This window comes from Dama dama, chromosome 14, assembly GCF_033118175.1.
Source record: "Dama dama isolate Ldn47 chromosome 14, ASM3311817v1, whole genome shotgun sequence".
NCBI lineage: Eukaryota > Metazoa > Chordata > Mammalia > Artiodactyla > Cervidae > Dama > Dama dama.
The window spans coordinates 57,794,965-57,813,687 of record NC_083694.1 but is presented as its reverse complement, the minus strand read 5'-3'; the positions used below and the strand labels follow the sequence as shown (position 1 = coordinate 57,813,687).

The following is an 18,723-nucleotide window of genomic DNA, read 5'->3' as shown; positions in this document are numbered from 1 at the left end:
ATTGAGACAAAATTAGTTTAAATTCCTATTCAAATATCAAGAATTCCAAACCCCTTAAAGTCTTTAAACCATTTAACATTTTCAAATGTAGAAAACAGTTGCTTCATGCAGCAATTCCTATCCCAACCAATATTTTATTGGATATGTGATATAAGCAAATCTTAGACTATGTCCTTTAAATATAGAATAGCTTTGAGAATCTATAACACAATAAAGTAGTTAAGCATAAAATAACAATATAAGAGTCAGTTAAGTGATGGGAGAAATGCAAAGAGAATGTTATATGAATGTTATATGAGTAGGAGGTATTGAAAGCAACATGATCCAACGATGACTGTTGTACTTCTAGCTTGAGAAACAGGGCTGATCAAATTAAATGAGGAAACAAAAACATCTTTAAAAACAAAGCATTTCATGAAAGGAGAAACTGAACAGTCAAAATTATGTTCATTGAAAGAAATTACTTTTTCTGATGCTCTAACCAGGCTAGTTCAGCTTTAGTTTTCTCCTTCAAGGCCTTTTCACGGAGACGCAGGAGTGAAGATTGGTGAGCTGCCCTCATTTCCTCTTCTTTCATATATTGTCGAACCATCTCCATAGTAAATTTGGAAAAGCTGTCTTGTCCTCCTGAGAATGGCATGCTCAGCTCCTGAGAGAGAGTTTAAGTCATCTTGATCACTGCCTATACCTTTTGGAACTTAATTAACTTCATTAAAAGAGGTATGCACTTATAAAAATAAATTATGTATACAGAAAGGCTGCCAACCATGTTAAAGAACATTCTTCAAAAAAAAGGGAGAGAGAAAGTAACACTCAACTGCTAATTTATTCACCCAATAAAATTTTAACAAATAACTAGAGTAAGTCAGGCACTGTCCCAGGGATGGTAAGAATTTTCCCTGTTATCCAAAAGGTTTAAAATTTAATAAGAAGAATTATATAAATGCAATTTTTTTAATGGAATAAAGTGTTGTAAGACTGAAGTGAATGAAAAAGCTAAAGATATAACTTTGGCTCACATCCTCAAAGGTCTTATGTATTATTTCGAGGAATATGTTTATAAGCTACTTTATAAGGAAAGCAAAGCTAAATTTTATACTCCCCCCCCCCCCCCAAAAAAAAACCCTCAAATTGGTACCTTAGGAAAAATATTCTGGTAGCTGACAACTGAGTTCAAATACAAAACGATACCTCCTACCTTTGAGAGAGCATATCCACAACTATATATGAAGTATCTCCACGGGTAAACTGAAACACACCTTGGCAGAGGACAGTGTAGTCTTTTCTGGGGAAGTTTCTTCATCAGAGTCTTCATGATGGCCTCTTTTCTTTTCCATGTTAAATCTGCGATGACTCTCAGAAGGTAGTAAAGATCGAAATGATTTTTCTTCTATTTCATCTTCTGTCATGGATTCATCAAATTTCAGGGAATATTCTGTTGCAACAGAAGTTGAATCTAAAAGAATATGGAGCAAGAAGATGTTATCATTACAAAAGTTTCAGCAGATATTCAATTAGTAGCCCCTGTTGCATCTTTACAGGACCATCTAACAAATTAAAGAATTGAACACTAGTAATTAATAGGCATAGAATAATAAGCAAAATGCACTCACTTTACAAACAAGAAACAGAAAAAAACCTAAAAGATCTAAAAATACTAGTACAAGAAATATGGCCAAACTGTAATGTACTTCGTATCTAAAGAGCTCTTATAAATCAATCAGAAAACCAGTCGATGGGGTTGCAGAGTTGGACACAACTGAGAAACTGAACAACAAAGACCCCTACAGAAAAATGAGAAATTGCCATGATATGATGCTTCACAAAGGAAATATTAATGGCCAAAATTAAGTTTTTTAAAAAAGACTAACATGACTAGAAGTCAAAGAAATGCAAATGAAAAAATTTTGAGAAATTCATCAATCCCATGCTTAATTAAAAACATAACAGCTCTTTTAGATTGGTTCCTGTGTGCCTTTGACATTCCCCCTGCCCTTCAATCCTTTTTTTCACTTCATATTTTCCCTGTATAGTCCTAGAATCAGTCATTTCTCCAAGAGCTCTGGTTTCTTTTATTGGAGAGTATTTAGAAACCATAATCTTGGCATGGTTGCTTCTCCACTCTCCCTTAGTTGACTGAGCTTCTCTCTCCACTCTCAGTGGAGAGAGTCAAGTAATATTAATAAATGCAGGTATACTTAACCCATCTACACACACACACACACACACACACACACACACACACACACACACACACACGTTCCTGTATCCATCCACCCATCCAAACATGATCCATACTGATGTTTCTGACTCTGATCCTGTATCACAGGATTCATTCTAGTTTTCCTTTCTTGTATGTCTATAATTTCTATCTCCAACACTGAGAAATCTATTTCCCATAATTTAACATCCACTTACTTATCTGTTCAACTCCAACAGATACATAAACAACTGTAAACTGTCCATCTGTGAAAAACTAATTTGCCAACTAGAATACAGAGTTTTTATACTATTCCTTTTGTATTTACGCTTACAATTCCCACTGGAAAATACCATTTTCCAAACTTACCTGGGCCAGCTCCTTTTCCCTCCACCCCCACCCCTTCAGTGTGGTTGTGCTATTCATTTGTACTGCACTTAGGCTGATTTGTCACAGACTGCACTCCATCCTGGGGCCTCCCAATTCCAACAAGCTGGTTAGTGTGTGTGTGTGTCTTTAGTTTGCATACGTTAAAGCTTACTCTTTGTAATGTACAGTTTTAGGGTTTTGACAAATGCACATCAGACACTACATGCTGAACACACAATACCTTCCTATGTAACAGCTGTTTCACACTAAAAGTTCTTCTGTGCATCTCTTTGTAGTCTATCACTTTGTCTTCCACCTGATACCTGGGAACCATTCATCTGTTTTCCACCCCTATAGTTTGGCCTTTTCCAGAATGTCATATAAATGGAATCATACAATAAATATGATTTGGGGGCTTTGGGGGTTTGCTAACCGCACTCAGTAAAATTCACTTAAAACTGATTCGTGTTGGTCCATGAATCAAATTGTTCCTTGCTGAACAGGATTCCACTGCATAGATTTAGCAGTTTGTTTATCCATTACCCTCATGAGACATCTTGATTACTTCCAGTTTTTTGGCAATTGTGAATAACGATGCCATGAGCATTAACATATAGATTTTTGTGTGGACTTAAGCTTTCAGATCACTAGGTAAATACCTAGGCATATGACTACTAGGTCATTATAAAATACTGTGAATATATCATCCAGAGGCACCATGCCATTTTACATTTTCATCAGTGATGAATTCAAGTTCCTGGTGCCCAGGATCCTTGCCACCAATTTGTTGTTATTTTGGATTTCAGTCATTCCAACAGGCAAGTTACAGTATCTCACTGAGATTTTAATTTTATTTCCATATAAATATATGATATTGGAGACAATGATATTGAAGACCTTTCCCATGTCTACATGCCATTTGTATGTTTTCTTCAATGAAGCATCTGTTTAGATCTCTGCATATTTTTTAATTGGGTTGCTGATTTTCCTGTTGAGTTTTAAGAGTCTTTTACATATTCTGGAGATAAGTATATTATCCAATATGTGTTTTACAAATATTTTTTAACGGTCTGTGATTTTTCATTATCTTAATAATCTCTCTCATAGAGAAGAGTTTAAAAATTTTTAATAAAGTACATCATGTCAATTTCTTCCTTCATGGATTGTACTTTTGGTGTTATATTTAAGAAATCATTGCCAAACCAAAGTGACCTAGATTTTTTCTTACTTTCTTCTTCATATTAGTCTTTCAAAGTTTAAATTTCTTTGGATCTTGGTTGCCCCATCAATTCTAGCCACCTTAATCTTCTATAGGCATGTTCACAGTTGGATAGCTCTAATGTCTCATCCCACAGAATCCCAGAAGTCTGAAAGCTTTCCTTCTTCATCCTGTCTCTTGCCCATTAATCCAAACCGGTTATGTCTCTGCTCACACAATCCCATCTGTATTCCGGGCTTCAGCTAAACATGCTGAGGTGGCTGATTAAATCCACGGGCAATGTCTTTATGAAGTAACTGTCCACTCGCACCCTTAGTGTTCTCTCCAGAACTCGCTTTCTCCTTTTTATACAATATGCACAGCCTGAGAATTTTCCAAATCTTCAAATTCTGGTTCTTTTTTGCAGAATAATTTCTTCAATTTATTTCTTCTTTCACATTTTACTATAAGCAGTAAGAAGAAACTAGGCCAGGCCTTCAATGTTTTGCTTAGAAATCTCCTCAGCTAAAAATCCAGGGTGATCACTTTTAATTTCCACTTTCCACAAAACGTGGTCCACTGGAGAAGGGAACGGCAAACCACTTCAGTATTCTTGCCTCGAGAACCCCATGAACAGTATGAAAAGGCAAATAGTATGAAAAAAGGTATGACACTGAAAGCTGAACTCCTCAGGTCAGTAGGTGCCTAATATGCTACTGGAGAAGAGTGGAGAAATAACTCTAGAAAGAATGAAGAGACGGAGCCAAACAAAAACACCATCCAGTTGTGGATGTGACTAGTGACGGAAGTAAAGTCCAATGCGGTAAAGAGCAATATTGCATAGGAATCTGGAATGTTAGGTCCATGAATCAGGACAAATTGGAAGTGGTCAAACAGGAGATGGCAAGAGTGAACATTGACATTTTAGGAATCACTGAACTAAAATGGACTGGAATGGGTGAATTTAACTCAGATGACCATTGTATCTACTACTGTGGACAAGAATCCCTTAGAAGAAATGGAGTAGCCATCATAGTCAATAAGAGTCCAAAATGCAGTACTTGGATGCAATCTCAAAAATGACACAATGATCTCTGCCCATTTCCAAGGCAAACCATTCAATATAACAGTAATCCAAGTCTATGCCCCAACCAGTAATGCTGAAGAAGCTGAAGCTGAATGGTTCTATGAAGACCTTCTAGAACTAACACCCAAAAAAGATGTCCTCTTCAGTACAGGGGACTGGAATGCAAAAGTAGGAAGTCAAGAGCTACCTGGAGTAACAGGCAAATTTGGCCTTGGAGTACGAAACAAAGCAGGTCAAAGGCTAACAGAGTGTTGCCAAGATAATGCATTGGTCATAGCAAACACCCTCTTCCAATAGCACAAGAGAAAACTCTACATATGAACATCACCAGATGGTCAATACTGAAAACAGATTGATTATATTCTTCACAGCCAAAGATGGAGAAGATCTATACAGTCAGAAAAAACAAGACCAGGAGCTGACTGTGGCTCAGGTCATGAACTCATTTTTGCCAAATTCAAACTTAAATTGAAGAAAGTAGGCAAAACCACTAGACCATTCAAGTATGACCTAAATCAAATCCCTTATGATTATACAGTGGAAGCAACAAACAGATACAGGGGATTAGATCTGACAGAGTGCCTGAAGAACTAGAGACAGAGGTTCGTGACATTGTACAGGAGACAGGGATCAAGACCATCCAAAGAAGAAGAAATGCAAAAAGGCAAAATGGTTGTCTGACGAGGCCTTACAAATAGCTGAGAAAAGAAGAGAAGCTAAAAAGGCAAAGGAGGAAAGGAAAGATATACCCATTTGAATGCAGAGTTCCAAACAATAGCAAGGAGAGATAAGAAAGCCTTCCTCAGCTATCAATGCAAAGAAATTGAGGAAAACAACCAAAAGGAAAAGACTAGAGATCTCTTCAAGAAAATTAGAGATACCAAGCGAACATTTCATACAAAGATGGGTATAATAAAGGACAGAAATAATAAAGGACATAACATAAGCAGAAGATACTAAGAAGAGATGGCAAGAATACACAATAGAACTATACAAAAAAGATCTTCATGACTCAGATAACCACGATGGTGTGATCACTCATCTACAGCCAGACAACCTGGAATGTGAAGTCAAGTGGGCCTTAGGAAGCATCACTATGAACAAAGCTAGTGGAGGTGACAGAATTCCAGGTGAGCTATTTTAAATCCTAAAAGATGATGCTGTGAAAGTACTGCACTCAATATGCCAGCAAATCTGGAAAACTCAGCAGTGGCCACAGGACTGGAAAAGGTCAGTTTTCATTCCAATCCCAAAGAAAGGCAATGCCAAAGAATGCTCAGACTACTGCACAATTGCACTCACATCTCACATGCTAGGAAAGTAATGCTCAAAATTCTCCAAGCCACGCTTCAACAGTATGTGAATCATGAACTTCCAGTTCAAGCTGAATGTAGAAAAGGGAGAGGAACCAGCGATCAAATTGCCAACATCAGCTGGATCATCAAAAAATCAACAGAGTTCCAGAAAAACTCTGTTCTGCTTTATTGACTACGCCAAAGCCTTTGACTGTGTGGATCATAACAAACTGTGGAAAATCCTTAAAGAGATGGGAATACCAGACTACCTGACCTGCCTCCTGAGGAATCTGTATGGAGGTCAGGAAGCAACAGTTAGAACTGGACATAGAACAACAGACTGGTTCCAATTCAGGAAAGGAGTACGTCAAGGCTATATATTGTCACCCTGCTTATTTAACTTATATGCAGAGTGCATCATGAGAAATGCTGGGCTGGATGAAACACAAGTTGGAATCAAGATGGCTGGGAGAAATATCAATAACCTCAGATACGCAGATGATACCACCCTTATGGCAGAAAGCAAAGAACTAAAACCATCTTGATGAAAGTGAAAGAGGAAGAGTGAAAAAGTTGGCTTAAGACCCAACATTCAGAAAACTAAGATCGTGGCATCCAGTCCTATCACTTCATGGCAAACAGATGCAGAAACAGCGGAAACAGTGGCAGACTTTATTTTTGGGGGCTCTAAAATCATTGCAGATGGTGATGGTGACTGCAGCCATGAAATTAAAAGATGCTTACTTCTTGGAAGAAAAGCTCTGACCAACCTAGGCAGCATACTGAAAAGCAGAGACATTACTTTACCAACAAAGGTCTGTCTAGTCAACGTTATGGTTCTTCCAGTAGTCATGTATGGATATGAGAGTTGGACTATAAAGAAAGCTGAGTGCCAAAGAATTGTTGCTTTTAAACTGTGGTGCTGGAGAAGACCCTTTTTTTTTTTTTGGAGAAGACTCTTGAGAGTCCCTTGGACTGCAAGGAGATCAAACCTGTCAATCCCTGAATATTCACTGGAAGGACTGATGCTGAAGCTGAAACTCCAATACTCTGGCCACCTGATGCGAAGAATCGACTCATTGGAAAAGACCCGGATGCTGGGAAATATTGAAGGCAGGTGGAGAAGGGGACAACTGAGGATGAGGTGGTTGGACGGCATCACCGACTCGATGGACATGAGTTTGAGTAGGCTCCGGGAGTTGGTGATGGACAGGGAGGCCTGGCATGCTGCAGTCCATGGGGTCACAAAGAGTCGGACACAACTGAGCGACTGAACTGAACTGAACTTCTACAAACACTAGAACAAGTTCAATTAAGTTCTCTGCCACTTTATAACAAAGACTGTCTTTCTTCCAATTTCCAACAACATGTTCCTTGTTGTTGTTTAATCACTAAGCGGTGTCCAACTCTTTTGTGACCCCATGGACTGTAGCCTGCCAGGATCCTCCGTCCGTGGGATTTCCCAGGCAAGAATACTGGCGTGGGTTGCCATTTCCTTCTCCAAGGGATCTTCCTGACCCAGGAATCGAACCCATGCCTCTAACATTAGCAGGTAGGTTCTTTACTAATGAATCATCAGGGAAGCCCAAGATGTTCCTTATTTCCACCTTTATCAGACTTCACCAGAATCACCTTTAATATATATATATTCCTACCAGTAATCTCTGCAGGGCAATGTAAGCTTTTTTTTTTTAATGAACCTCAAAACTGTTCTATCCTTTACTCATCCAGTTTCAAAGCCACTTGCACACTTAAAAGTATAGCAGCACCTCACTTCTGGGTACCAACACCTGTATTAATCAGCTAGGGCTGCCGTATCTATAGACTACTGTACCCCTATATTAGGGCTTCCCAGTGGTAAAGAACCCACCTGCCAATGCAGGAGACATGCATGAGACAATGGTTTGATCCCTGGGTTGGGAAGATCCCCTGGAAGAGGAAATAGCAACCCACCAGTATTCTTGCCTGGAGAATCCCATGGACAGTGGAGCCACTCAGGGTATGGTCCACAGGGTCGCAAAGAGTTGGACACAACTGAAGTGACTTAGCATGCATCCCTATTTTTTACTCACTATAAAATTTACCAAAAAATATATTTAAAGGATGAAGAAATTTAAATATTTTCTTCTTACTGTCCAAAGACTATCTTGCCCATCCTGCTTTAGACAGAGTTTTAGACTATCAATCAAAAACACTGCTTAATGAAGTTATTTAAAAGCATATTTAAAAATGGAGGCTGTTAATTTGCTGACTTAATGTCTTTTTTTTTGTTTTTTTTTTTATTAGTTGGAGGCTAATTACTTCACAACATTTCAGTGGGTTTTGTCATACATTGACATGAATCAGCCATGGAGTTACATGTATTCCCCATCCCGGTCCCCCCTCCCACCTCCCTCTCCACCCGATTCCTCTGGGTCTTCCCAGTGCACCAGGCCCGAGCACTTGTCTCATGCATCCCACCTGGGCTGGTGGCCTGTTTCACTATAGATAATATACATGCTGTTCTCTCGAAACATCCCACCCTCACCTTCTCCCATAGAGTTCAAAAGTCTGTTCTGTACTTCTGTGTCTCTTTTTCTGTTTTGCATATAGGGTTATCATTACCATCTTTCTAAATTCCATATATATGTGTTAGTATGCTGTAATGTTCTTTATCTTTCTGGCTTACTTCACTCTGTATAATGGGCTCCAGTTTCATCCATCTCATTAGAACTGATTCAAATGAATTCTTTTTAACGGCTGAGTAATATTCCATGGTGTATATGTACCATAGCTTCCTTATCCATTCGTCTGCTGATGGACATCTAGGTTGCCTCCATGTCCTGGCTATTATAAACAGTGCTGCGATGAACATTGGGGTGCACGTGTCTCTTTCAGATCTGGTTTCCTCAGTGTGTATGCCCAGAAGTGGGATTGCTGGGTCATATGGCAGTTCTATTTCCAGTTTTTTAAGAAATCTCCACACTGTTTTCCATAGTGGCTGTACTAGTTTGCATTCCCACCAACAGTGTAAGAGGGTTCCCTTTTCTCCACACCCTCTCCAGCATTGATTGCTTGTAGACTTTTGGATAGCAGCCATCCTGACTGGCGTGTAATGGTACCTCATTGTGGTTTTGATTTGCATTTCTCTGATAATGAGTGATGTTGAGCATCTTTTCATGTGTTTGTTAGCCATCTGTATGTCTTCTTTGGAGAAATGTCTGTTTAGTTCTTTGGCCTATTTTTTTGATTGGGTCATTTATTTTTCTGGAATTGAGCTTCAGGAGTTGCTTATATATTTTTGAGATTAATCCTTTGTCTGTTTCTTCATTTGCTATTATTTTCTCCCAATCTGAGGGCTGTCTTTTCACCTTACTTATAGTTTCCTTTGTTGTGCAAAAGCTTTTAAGTTTCATTAGGTCCCATTTGTTTAGTTTTGCTTTTATTTCCAATATTCTGGGAGGTGGGTCATAGAGGATCTTGCTGTGATTTATGTCGGAGAGTGTTTTGCCTATGTTCTCCTCTAGGAGTTTTATAGTTTCTGGTCTTACATTTAGATCTTTAATCCATTTTGAGTTTATTTTTGTGTATGGTGTTAGAAAGTGTTCTAGTTTCATTCTTTTACAAGTGGTTGACCAGTTTTTCCAGCACCACTTGTTAAAGAGGTTGTCTTTTTTCCATTGTATATCCTTGCCTCCTTTGTCAAAGATAAGGTGTCCATAAGTTCGTGGATTTATCTCTGGGCTTTCTATTCTGTTCCATTGATCTATATTTCTGTCTTTGTGCCAGTACCATACTGTCTTGATGACTGTGGCTTTGTAGTAGAGTCTGAAGTCAGGCAGGTTGATTCCTCCAGCTCCATTCTTCCTTCTCAAGATTACTTTGGCTATTCGAGGTTTTTTGTATTTCCATACAAATTGTGAAATTATTTGTTCTAGTTCTGTGAAAAATACCGTTGGTAGCTTGATAGGGATTGCATTGAATCTCTAGATTGCTTTGGGTAGAATAACCATTTTGACAATATTGATTCTTCCAATCCATGAACACGGCATGTTTCTCCATCTGTTTGTGTCCTCTTTGATTTCTTTCATCAGTGTTTTATAGTTTTCTATGTATAGGTCTTTTGTTTCTTTAGGTAAATATACTCCTAAGTATTTTATTCTTTTTGTTGCAATGGTGAATGGTATTGTTTCCTTAATTTCTCTTTCTGTTTTTTCATTGTTAGTATATAGGAATGCAAGGGATCTCTGTGTGTTAATTTTATATCCTGCAACTTTACTATATTCATTGATTAGCTCTAGTAATTTTCTGGAGAGTCTTTAGGGTTTTCTATGTAGAGCATTATGTCATCTGCAAACAGCGAGAGTTTCACTTCTTCTTTTCCTATCTGGATTCCTTTTACTTCTTTTTCTCCTCTGATTGCTGTGGCCAAAACTTCCAACACTGACTTAATGTCTTAAAGGTGCCATTTGTTGCCAAATTTTATTTTCTTTGCTGTATTATTTACTATTCATGATTTGACAGGGGTACAGGTTTAGTTTATGATCCAGAAGGAGTTAGGTAATGAATCTATTCTAAGTAATATACCTGATGGCATCATTATTTATAAGAAACTGTATCCTTATGGGCTTCCCTGGTAGCTCAGACGGTAAAGCGTCTGCCTACAATGCGGGAGACCTGGGTTCGATCCCTGGGTTGGGAAGATACCCTGGAGAAAGAAATGGCAACCCACTCCAGTAGTCTTGCCTTATGGACTGAGGTTTCTGGTAGGCTACAGTCCATAGGGTCACAAAGAGTCAGACACGACTGAGCGACTTCAGTTCAGTTCACTATATTGTTTAAAATTTAAAGGTCTAATAATGTATTCTCCTTTTTATGATCATGTTACATGCCTATAATAGGATACAAGTAATTTTTTTCAGTATTGAATATATATTTCCCATTCACATGCACATTCTCCTAGATTTAGTTTTGCCTCCCTTTAGGATCATGACACACAATCATGTGAAGTATCAGCAAGGTTACTGGCATGGTACATTTGAAACAGTTTTACCTGAACACATTTAATATCAGACATGAAACCTGTCTGCAATATCACCATGTTTTAATTATATTAATTAGCTCAGTCACAAGTATCTCAAAGGGTTCTAGAAGCCTCCCCACATAAGTAATTATACATATATGTGTAAACAAAGTTACCTTTTTCATCAGGAAGAGATGGAACGCTATCACTTCGAAAAGAATCATCAGCAGTGGTCTGAACCTGTTCTTCAATAGAACTCTCCATCTTTTCACCATGAAGTTTCTTCTCATTTTCCTTAGAAGATGGAACTGAAGGACTTTCTTGACGGCTACTACCACTACTACTCCTGTTTAGGCATATTATGGAAACAAACGAGAAAAAAATTAAGGCAACAAAATAACGATATAACTTCAAAGTAACTTATCTGGCCAAGGAAATGTGCCTTATGATCAAGATTTGAAACAATGAAGGATATAAAACATAAAAATGCCACTTAGACATAAGTCTGAGAAGAAACTATTTTAGAAAAGATGAGTAGCAGAAAAGAAGGTTTTTCTTCTAAATAGTAATGATGGGGAACCATTATTCTCAGGCTTTCACTCCCCTTTTGCCTTTCATTTTAAAATCAATCTAGTGGGAAAAGGGGCTTCTACTTGCTGTTTCCACCTCCTTACTTTTCATCGACCTCATAACTTATTGCAGCCTGCTTCAATTCCCACCTGTTCTACTGGAACTGTTCTTGTAAACTCTACCTAAACTCTAACTCACATCCAATAGATAAGTTCTTTTTCTACATCAGGTGGTATGAATCTATTATCTCCTTCCTTTAAAAGTTTGGTAAAACAGAGGATGAGATGGTTGGATGGCATCACCGACTCAACGGACATGGGTTTGGGTGGACTCCGGGAGTCAGTGATGGACAGGGAGGCCTGGCTGTAGTTCATGGGGTCGCAAAGAGTCGGACATGACTGGGCAACTGAACTGAACTGAAAGCAAATGTAGTAAAATGTTAATACACTAGGGTAATCTGGATGAAAGATATTTGGGAAACCTGTATTATTCTTACAATGTTTTTGTAAGCTTGAAATTATAACAAAATTAAATGATAAAAGGGCTCTCCTTTCTTATATTCCCTGACTCTACTCCCACCTGCTTCTCTCCCTACCTCCCTAGCAAGTTTTCCTGTATTTCTTTCACTTCCTTTTAATTCTTCTATCTTTTCTTAAAATGATTGTGCTTCTTAGGGTTTTGGTTTCTTTCTCCTTTATGCTATATACTCTCCTTGGACAATCTTATGCCTATCTGTAATTTCTACTGCTATCATCTGGAGTAAGCCTCAAGTCTGTATCATTAGCTCTACCCTTCTCCTTACTTTAAGCCTCGGGTTTCCAAATGCTTAGTGAACTTGTTTTAAAGTTTAGTATTTTCCTTCCTCCATCTTTGCTTTCCTTAATTTATCTATTCACTAAACATAAATACATAGCCAACCATGAGCCAAGTTTTAAGGTCCCCTGAATAAGCTATTTCCCTCCTGTGACACATCCTACCTTTCCTCTGTGCTTAATGAATTCAAAACTCAGTTGAAGTAGCATTTCTGCAAACTGTTTGTAGACCCCTTCTCTACTCTCAAGGTGGGTTTGGTCACTTCTTTTTCTGTGTTTATACTGTGTATGTGTGTGTGCAGATTTCTATGATGGTACTTATCAGAATATTACATAATTATTTGTCTGATTTAATAAATGTTTTTGAAAGAATAAATTGTATAATAAAGCTATAAGGTAAAAGACAGAATGCAAGAGACCACAAGTGCTTTGGAATCAGTAGGGTATGCGGTTAATCTCAATTCTTTTACTTAGCAGTTATGTGCCAATCATTCCCTCAATAAATATGTAGTAGACTGCCTACTATGTACTTGGCATATTGCTAGGCTCTAGCGATACAGGAATGACACAGTCTTCATTAGCCTATCAAGAAGTGTTAGTAAGGATGTGGAAAATCTTTATATTCCTGGTGAAGATGTAAAATGGAGCAGCTATTTTGGAAAACAGTTTGGCATACCATCAAAATGTTAAATAGAGTTACAATCCCTTTCCTAAGTATATACCCAAGAGAAATGAAATATATCCACACAAGAATTTGTACATGAATGAATCAGTACACAGTGGCACCATTCACAAGAGCAAAAAAAATGAAAAAAATCCTAAAGTCCATCAACTGATGGATAAATGTGGGACATCCATGCAACAGACTATCTGGCTATATAAAGGAATAAAGTACTGATACATGATAGATGAACTCTGAAAACATAATGCTAAGTCAAAGAAGCCAGTCACAAAGAGCCACCTATTGTATGGTGCTATTCATATGAAATATCCAAACTAGACAAAAATCCATAGAAAATAAAGAGTAGATTAGTTGTTGCCAGAAGCTGGGAAAGAAGGGACATACAAGGTGACTGCTAATGGGTATAGGGTTTCATTGTGGGGGTGATGAAGTCCTCAAAGAGCTCCATATGCAGATGACACCACTCTTATGGAACAAAGTGAAGAAGAACTAAAGAGCCTCTTGATGAAAGTGAAAGAGGAGAGTGAAAAAGCTGGCTTAAAGCTCAACATTCAGAAAACTAAGATCATGGCATCTGGTCCCATCACTTCATGGCAAATAGATGGGGAAACAGTGGAAACAGTGGCAGACTTTATATTTTTTGTGGCTCCAACATCACTGCAGATGGTGACTGCAGCCATGACATTAAAAGACGCTTATCCCTTGGAAGCAAAAGTTATGACCAACCAAGACAGTATATTAAAAAGCAGAGACATTACTTTGTCAACAAAGGTCCATCTAGTCAAGGCTATGGTTTTTCCAAAAATCATGTATGGATGTGAGAGTTGAACTATAAAGAAGGCTGAGCACTGAAGAATTGATGCTTTTGAGCTGTGGTGTTGGAGAAGACTCTTGAGAGTCCCTTGGACTGCAGGAAGATCCAACCAGTCCATCCTAAAGGAGATCAGTCCTGGGTGTTCACTGGAAGGACTGATGTTGAGGCTGAAATGCCAATACTTTGGCCACCTGATGTGAAGTGCTGATTCATTTGAAAAGACCCTGATGCTGGGAAAGATTGAAGGCAGGAGGAGAAGGGGACAACAGAGGATGAGATGGTTGGATGGCGTCATCGACTCAATGGACATGGGTTTGGGTAGACTCCGTGAGTTGGTGATGGACAGGGAGGCCTGGCATGCTGCGGTTCATGGGGTCGTAAAGAGTCGGACACGACTGAGCAACTGAACTGAACTGAATAAGTAAAGGAGTAAGAATATAGAAGCTGGTAATGGCTGCAATAGTTACACTTGGGATTGCTGTGGGTGAACACAGAAGGGATCTCTAAAGCAGATGAGGGGCTAATACTGATTCTTAAAGGGGAAGTAAAACTAAAGTAAATAAAATGGAGTAGGGAGGGTCTAGAAAGAAGGGACAGCATGCAATGGCATAGGAGACAAAGAGAACAAGAGAAATGAAGTAGTTAGAACTAGTAAAATATGCTAAGAGGGGAAATGCCAAGTGACAGAGCTGGAGATGGACTAAAGGCTTAATAACAAAGGGACTTCCATGCTATACTAAGTGGCTCTGAGGAAACACTGACGTTTCAAAGAGGTAAATCACCAATCGGCTGCAAAATTTCGAACAGTCACTCTGGTTGCCATGTGGTTAATGAATAGAGCAGGGCAAGGTTAAAGGACAGGGAAACCTATTAGAAGACCACTGCAGGAACTCAGGTGATGGCCTAAATTAAGTGTCAGTGAAGGTTAAATGAAAGTCACATAATTCCAGACACAGAGTAAGTACTTCATAACTGTTGGTATCTAGCCCCCATTAATTTTCATATTTTTCAGTCTCATGATTTAGTATTTTAAATTGAGGTTTTAGTATACTTTGATAACATAGGTATCCTATGTCTAAGAATGATGGAAAGTAGCCTCTAAAACTTTTTAATCCAAGGAGAGATCCATAACTGAAAATTACAGATGTTACCAACTATCAATGACAAAGTATTCAATCTTCTTTCATAATGATAAAAATTACTACATACAGTAATGTCAAAAAATATGGGTATCACCAAAGCAGTGTACTCTCAAGCCAGATACATCATGGTTCAATTTCTTGATGTGCTACTAGCTATGTGATTGTAGGTAAATTTTTTAACATCTCCATGATCCTTAGTTCCCTTACGTATAAAATGACAATAATATCTGTCTTGGAAGGTTGTTGTGAAGATTAAATGCAGGAAAAACAATTCTTATAATACTTGTATAGTAGATTGTCAAGGAATGGTAGCTATATTATTACATGGAACAACTATTTTGTAAACAGACTAAAAATCAGGGAAGCCAGAACAGAAGGGAAAACACTATTTCATTTAAAGAAATAAGATAAAAGAGTGAAAAAAAAAGCAATGTCTAATTCATTTATCAGACTTTACTAAATCAAACACTTCACCTTCTATCACGATTCTTGTATCTTGAAGACTCAGAATAACTATCACATGAAGGGGAAAATTTCTGATGTTTAGAGTCAAGGGTGCCTTCTTTACTCTGAGAAAGTGAACCAGATTGACTTTTCCTACAAAGAAAAGAAAAACTAATTAAAACATTTAAAGTCTCAAATAAGAGAAAGATTTTAAATACTGTTTAATATTAATATGGGATAAAATCTTGAATAGAAATTATGAAATATAGGTTACAAACTATTTGAGAAAGGTATCTGCTCACAGAAAAATGTATAACACATTAAAGAATATCTATTTATTATGAGAAATAAACACAAATCACCTCAAGTATCAATGAATGTGAACAGACTAAAAACCTATGAACTAGAGACAGTCAAAGTTGATGTAAAAAAAATATACACACAGACATGATGACATAACCTAGCACTGCCTAAAAGACTCTCCAGTGACTTTTCATTGCTCTTCGAATAAACTCCAAAATCCAGAGGATCTGCAAAGTTCCACCACAATCTGACCCTGTATCATCTCCTACCTTTCTCCTTCTTGCCCTCTGCCTCTGGTCTGTTTGGTGTTCTTTCGCTTTCTTTTCCACCTTTGCATGCACTGACCTGCCTATTCCTTATCCCCTTTATATCACTGAGTCCTTTTCATTCACTAGATCTCACCACTAGCTTTACTTCCTCAGAAAAATCTTCTTTGACTTCCATGCTACTCAAACTCCTTTGCTGTGTATCTCAAAAACAAATGTTCCTTTCTTTCATAATACTTATCTTAATTTGTAAGTGTTTACTCACCTAAAGGAACATTTGATTAATGTCTCTCTTCACCACTAGACCATATGTCCATAACTAATTTTTCAGTACCCACAACAGTGCTTGGGACATAACAGATATTCATTACATATTTGCTGAATGATTGGATATTAACCTATCTGTTTCAGCTCTTGTCCTTAGTTGTTTCACAAAGTCTGGAGCGTGCTGCCGCTGGTGATCATACAGCGCTGCTAGGGGAGCTCCTGAAGCAGTGATGGCATCTGAGATATGAGTTCGAGTCAACTCCGCCATCTAAATATGAACACACAGAAGGTAAAGAAGACGCAAAAAGGTAACGTCACAGAAGAACTGAGAGACAGTAGAGTGTCTTGGAAAGATCACTGTATGGAAAGCAAGCAAATTCTGCCATAATAGGTAACATACTGTGGGCAAGTCATTTAGATTCTTGGTTTCAACGTCTTTATAAAATAAATAGAGGGAGATCACAGGATTTCTAAGGTTTAAACTAACTATAATAATCTATGAGTTACTAAGCAGAAAGTCTTCAAGTCTAAAATAAGCCACTACAAACAAACAAAAAAATTAAAAGCAGAAGACATTAAGAAAAGGTGGCAAGAATACACAGAAGAACTATACAAAAATGATCTTAATCACTCAGATAACCACGATGGTGTGATCTCTCACCTACAGCCAGACATCCTGAAGTCAAGTGGGCCTTAAGAAGCATCACTATGAACAAAGCTAGTGGAGGTGATGGAATTTCAGTTAAGCTATTTCAAATCCTAAAATATGATGCTGTGAAAGTGCTGCACTCAATATATACCAGCAAAACTGGAAAACTCAGCAGTGGCCATAGGACTGGAAAAGGTCAGTTTTCATTCCAATCCCAAAGTAAGGCAATACCAAAGAATGTTCAAACTACCGCACAATTGCACTTATCTCACATGCTAGCAAAGTAATGCTCACAATTCTCCAAGCTAGGTTTCAAAAGTACATAAACCGAGAACTTCCAGATGTTCAAGTTGGATGTAGAAAAGGCAGAGGAACCAGAGATCAAATTGCCAATATCAGCTGGATCATCGAAAAAGCAAGAGAGTTCTAGAAAAACATGTACTTCTGCTTTATTGACTATGCCAAAGCCTTTGACTGTGTGGATCACAACAAACTGGAAAATTCTTCAAGAGATGGGAATACCAGACCACCTGACCTGCCTCCTGAGAAATCTACATGCAGGTCAAGAAGCAACAGTTAGAACTGGACATGGAACAACAGATTTGTTCCAAATTGGGAAAGGAGTACATCAAGACTATATATTGTCACACTGCTTCTTTAATTTATGTAGAATACATCACGCGAAATGCCGGGATGAATAAAGCACAAGCTGAAATCAAGACTGCCAGGGGAAATATCAATAACCTCAGATATGCAGATGACACCACTATTATGGTGGAAAGTGAAGAGAAACTAAAGAGCCTCTTGATGAAAGTGAAAGAGGAGAGTGAAAAAGTTGGCTTAAGACCCAACATTCAAGAAACTAAGATCATGGCATCTGGTCCCATCACTTCATGGCAAGTAAATGGGGAAATAATGGAAACTGTGAGAGACTTTATTTTTTTGTGTTCTGAAATCACTGTTGTTGGTGACTGCAGTTATGAAATTAAAAGACGCTTGCTCCCTAGATGGAAAGCTATGACAAACCTAGACAGCATATCAAAAAGCAGATACATTATTTTGCCAACAAAGGTCTGTCTAATCTAAGCTATGGTTTTCTCAGCAGTCATGTACAGACGTGAGAGTTGAAGAAGGTTGAGTGCCGAAGTATTGATGCTTCTAAATGATGGTTTGGAAAAGCCCCTTGAGAATTCCTTGGACTACAAGATCAAACCAGTCAATCTAAAGGAAATCAGTCCTGAATATTCATTAGAAGGACTGATGCTGAAGCTCCAATACTTTGGCCACCTGATGGGAAGAACCAACTCATTAGAAAAGACCCTGATGCTGGGAAAGATTGAAGGGAAGAGGAGAAGGGGATGACAGAGGATGACATGGTTGGATGGCATCACCGACTCAATGGATATGAGTTTGAGCAAGATCCAGAATTGGTGATGGACATGGAAGCCTGGCGTGCTATACTCCATGGATGGGGTCGCAAAGAGTTGGACACAACTGAGCGGCTGAACTGACTAAAACCAAAAATTAAATCTTTCTTCAAGAAGCAAACTCAATTAGAATTTTCTAACTTCACCAATAATGTGAAGTACATTTTCCCTATTCTTAGCCATTACTGTCATATAT

At 38.2% G+C, this 18,723-nt stretch overlaps 1 protein-coding gene across 3 annotated transcripts in view; it reads right to left on the bottom strand.

Annotated features, from left to right (window-relative positions):
* The window catches only part of CEP350 (centrosomal protein 350), a 155,339-nt gene that overhangs the window by 57,449 nt on the left and 79,167 nt on the right, over positions 1–18,723 (bottom strand). For all 3 annotated transcript variants that reach the window (XM_061160842.1, XM_061160844.1, XM_061160843.1), the window contains 5 exons: positions 16,583–16,719; positions 15,646–15,768; positions 11,328–11,497; positions 1,260–1,456; positions 465–649 (listed from right to left, as the gene is read on the bottom strand). In XM_061160842.1, coding sequence (XP_061016825.1) covers positions 465–649; positions 1,260–1,456; positions 11,328–11,497; positions 15,646–15,768; positions 16,583–16,719 — 812 coding nt within the window. The remainder of the gene's footprint in view (positions 1–464; positions 650–1,259; positions 1,457–11,327; positions 11,498–15,645; positions 15,769–16,582; positions 16,720–18,723) is intronic.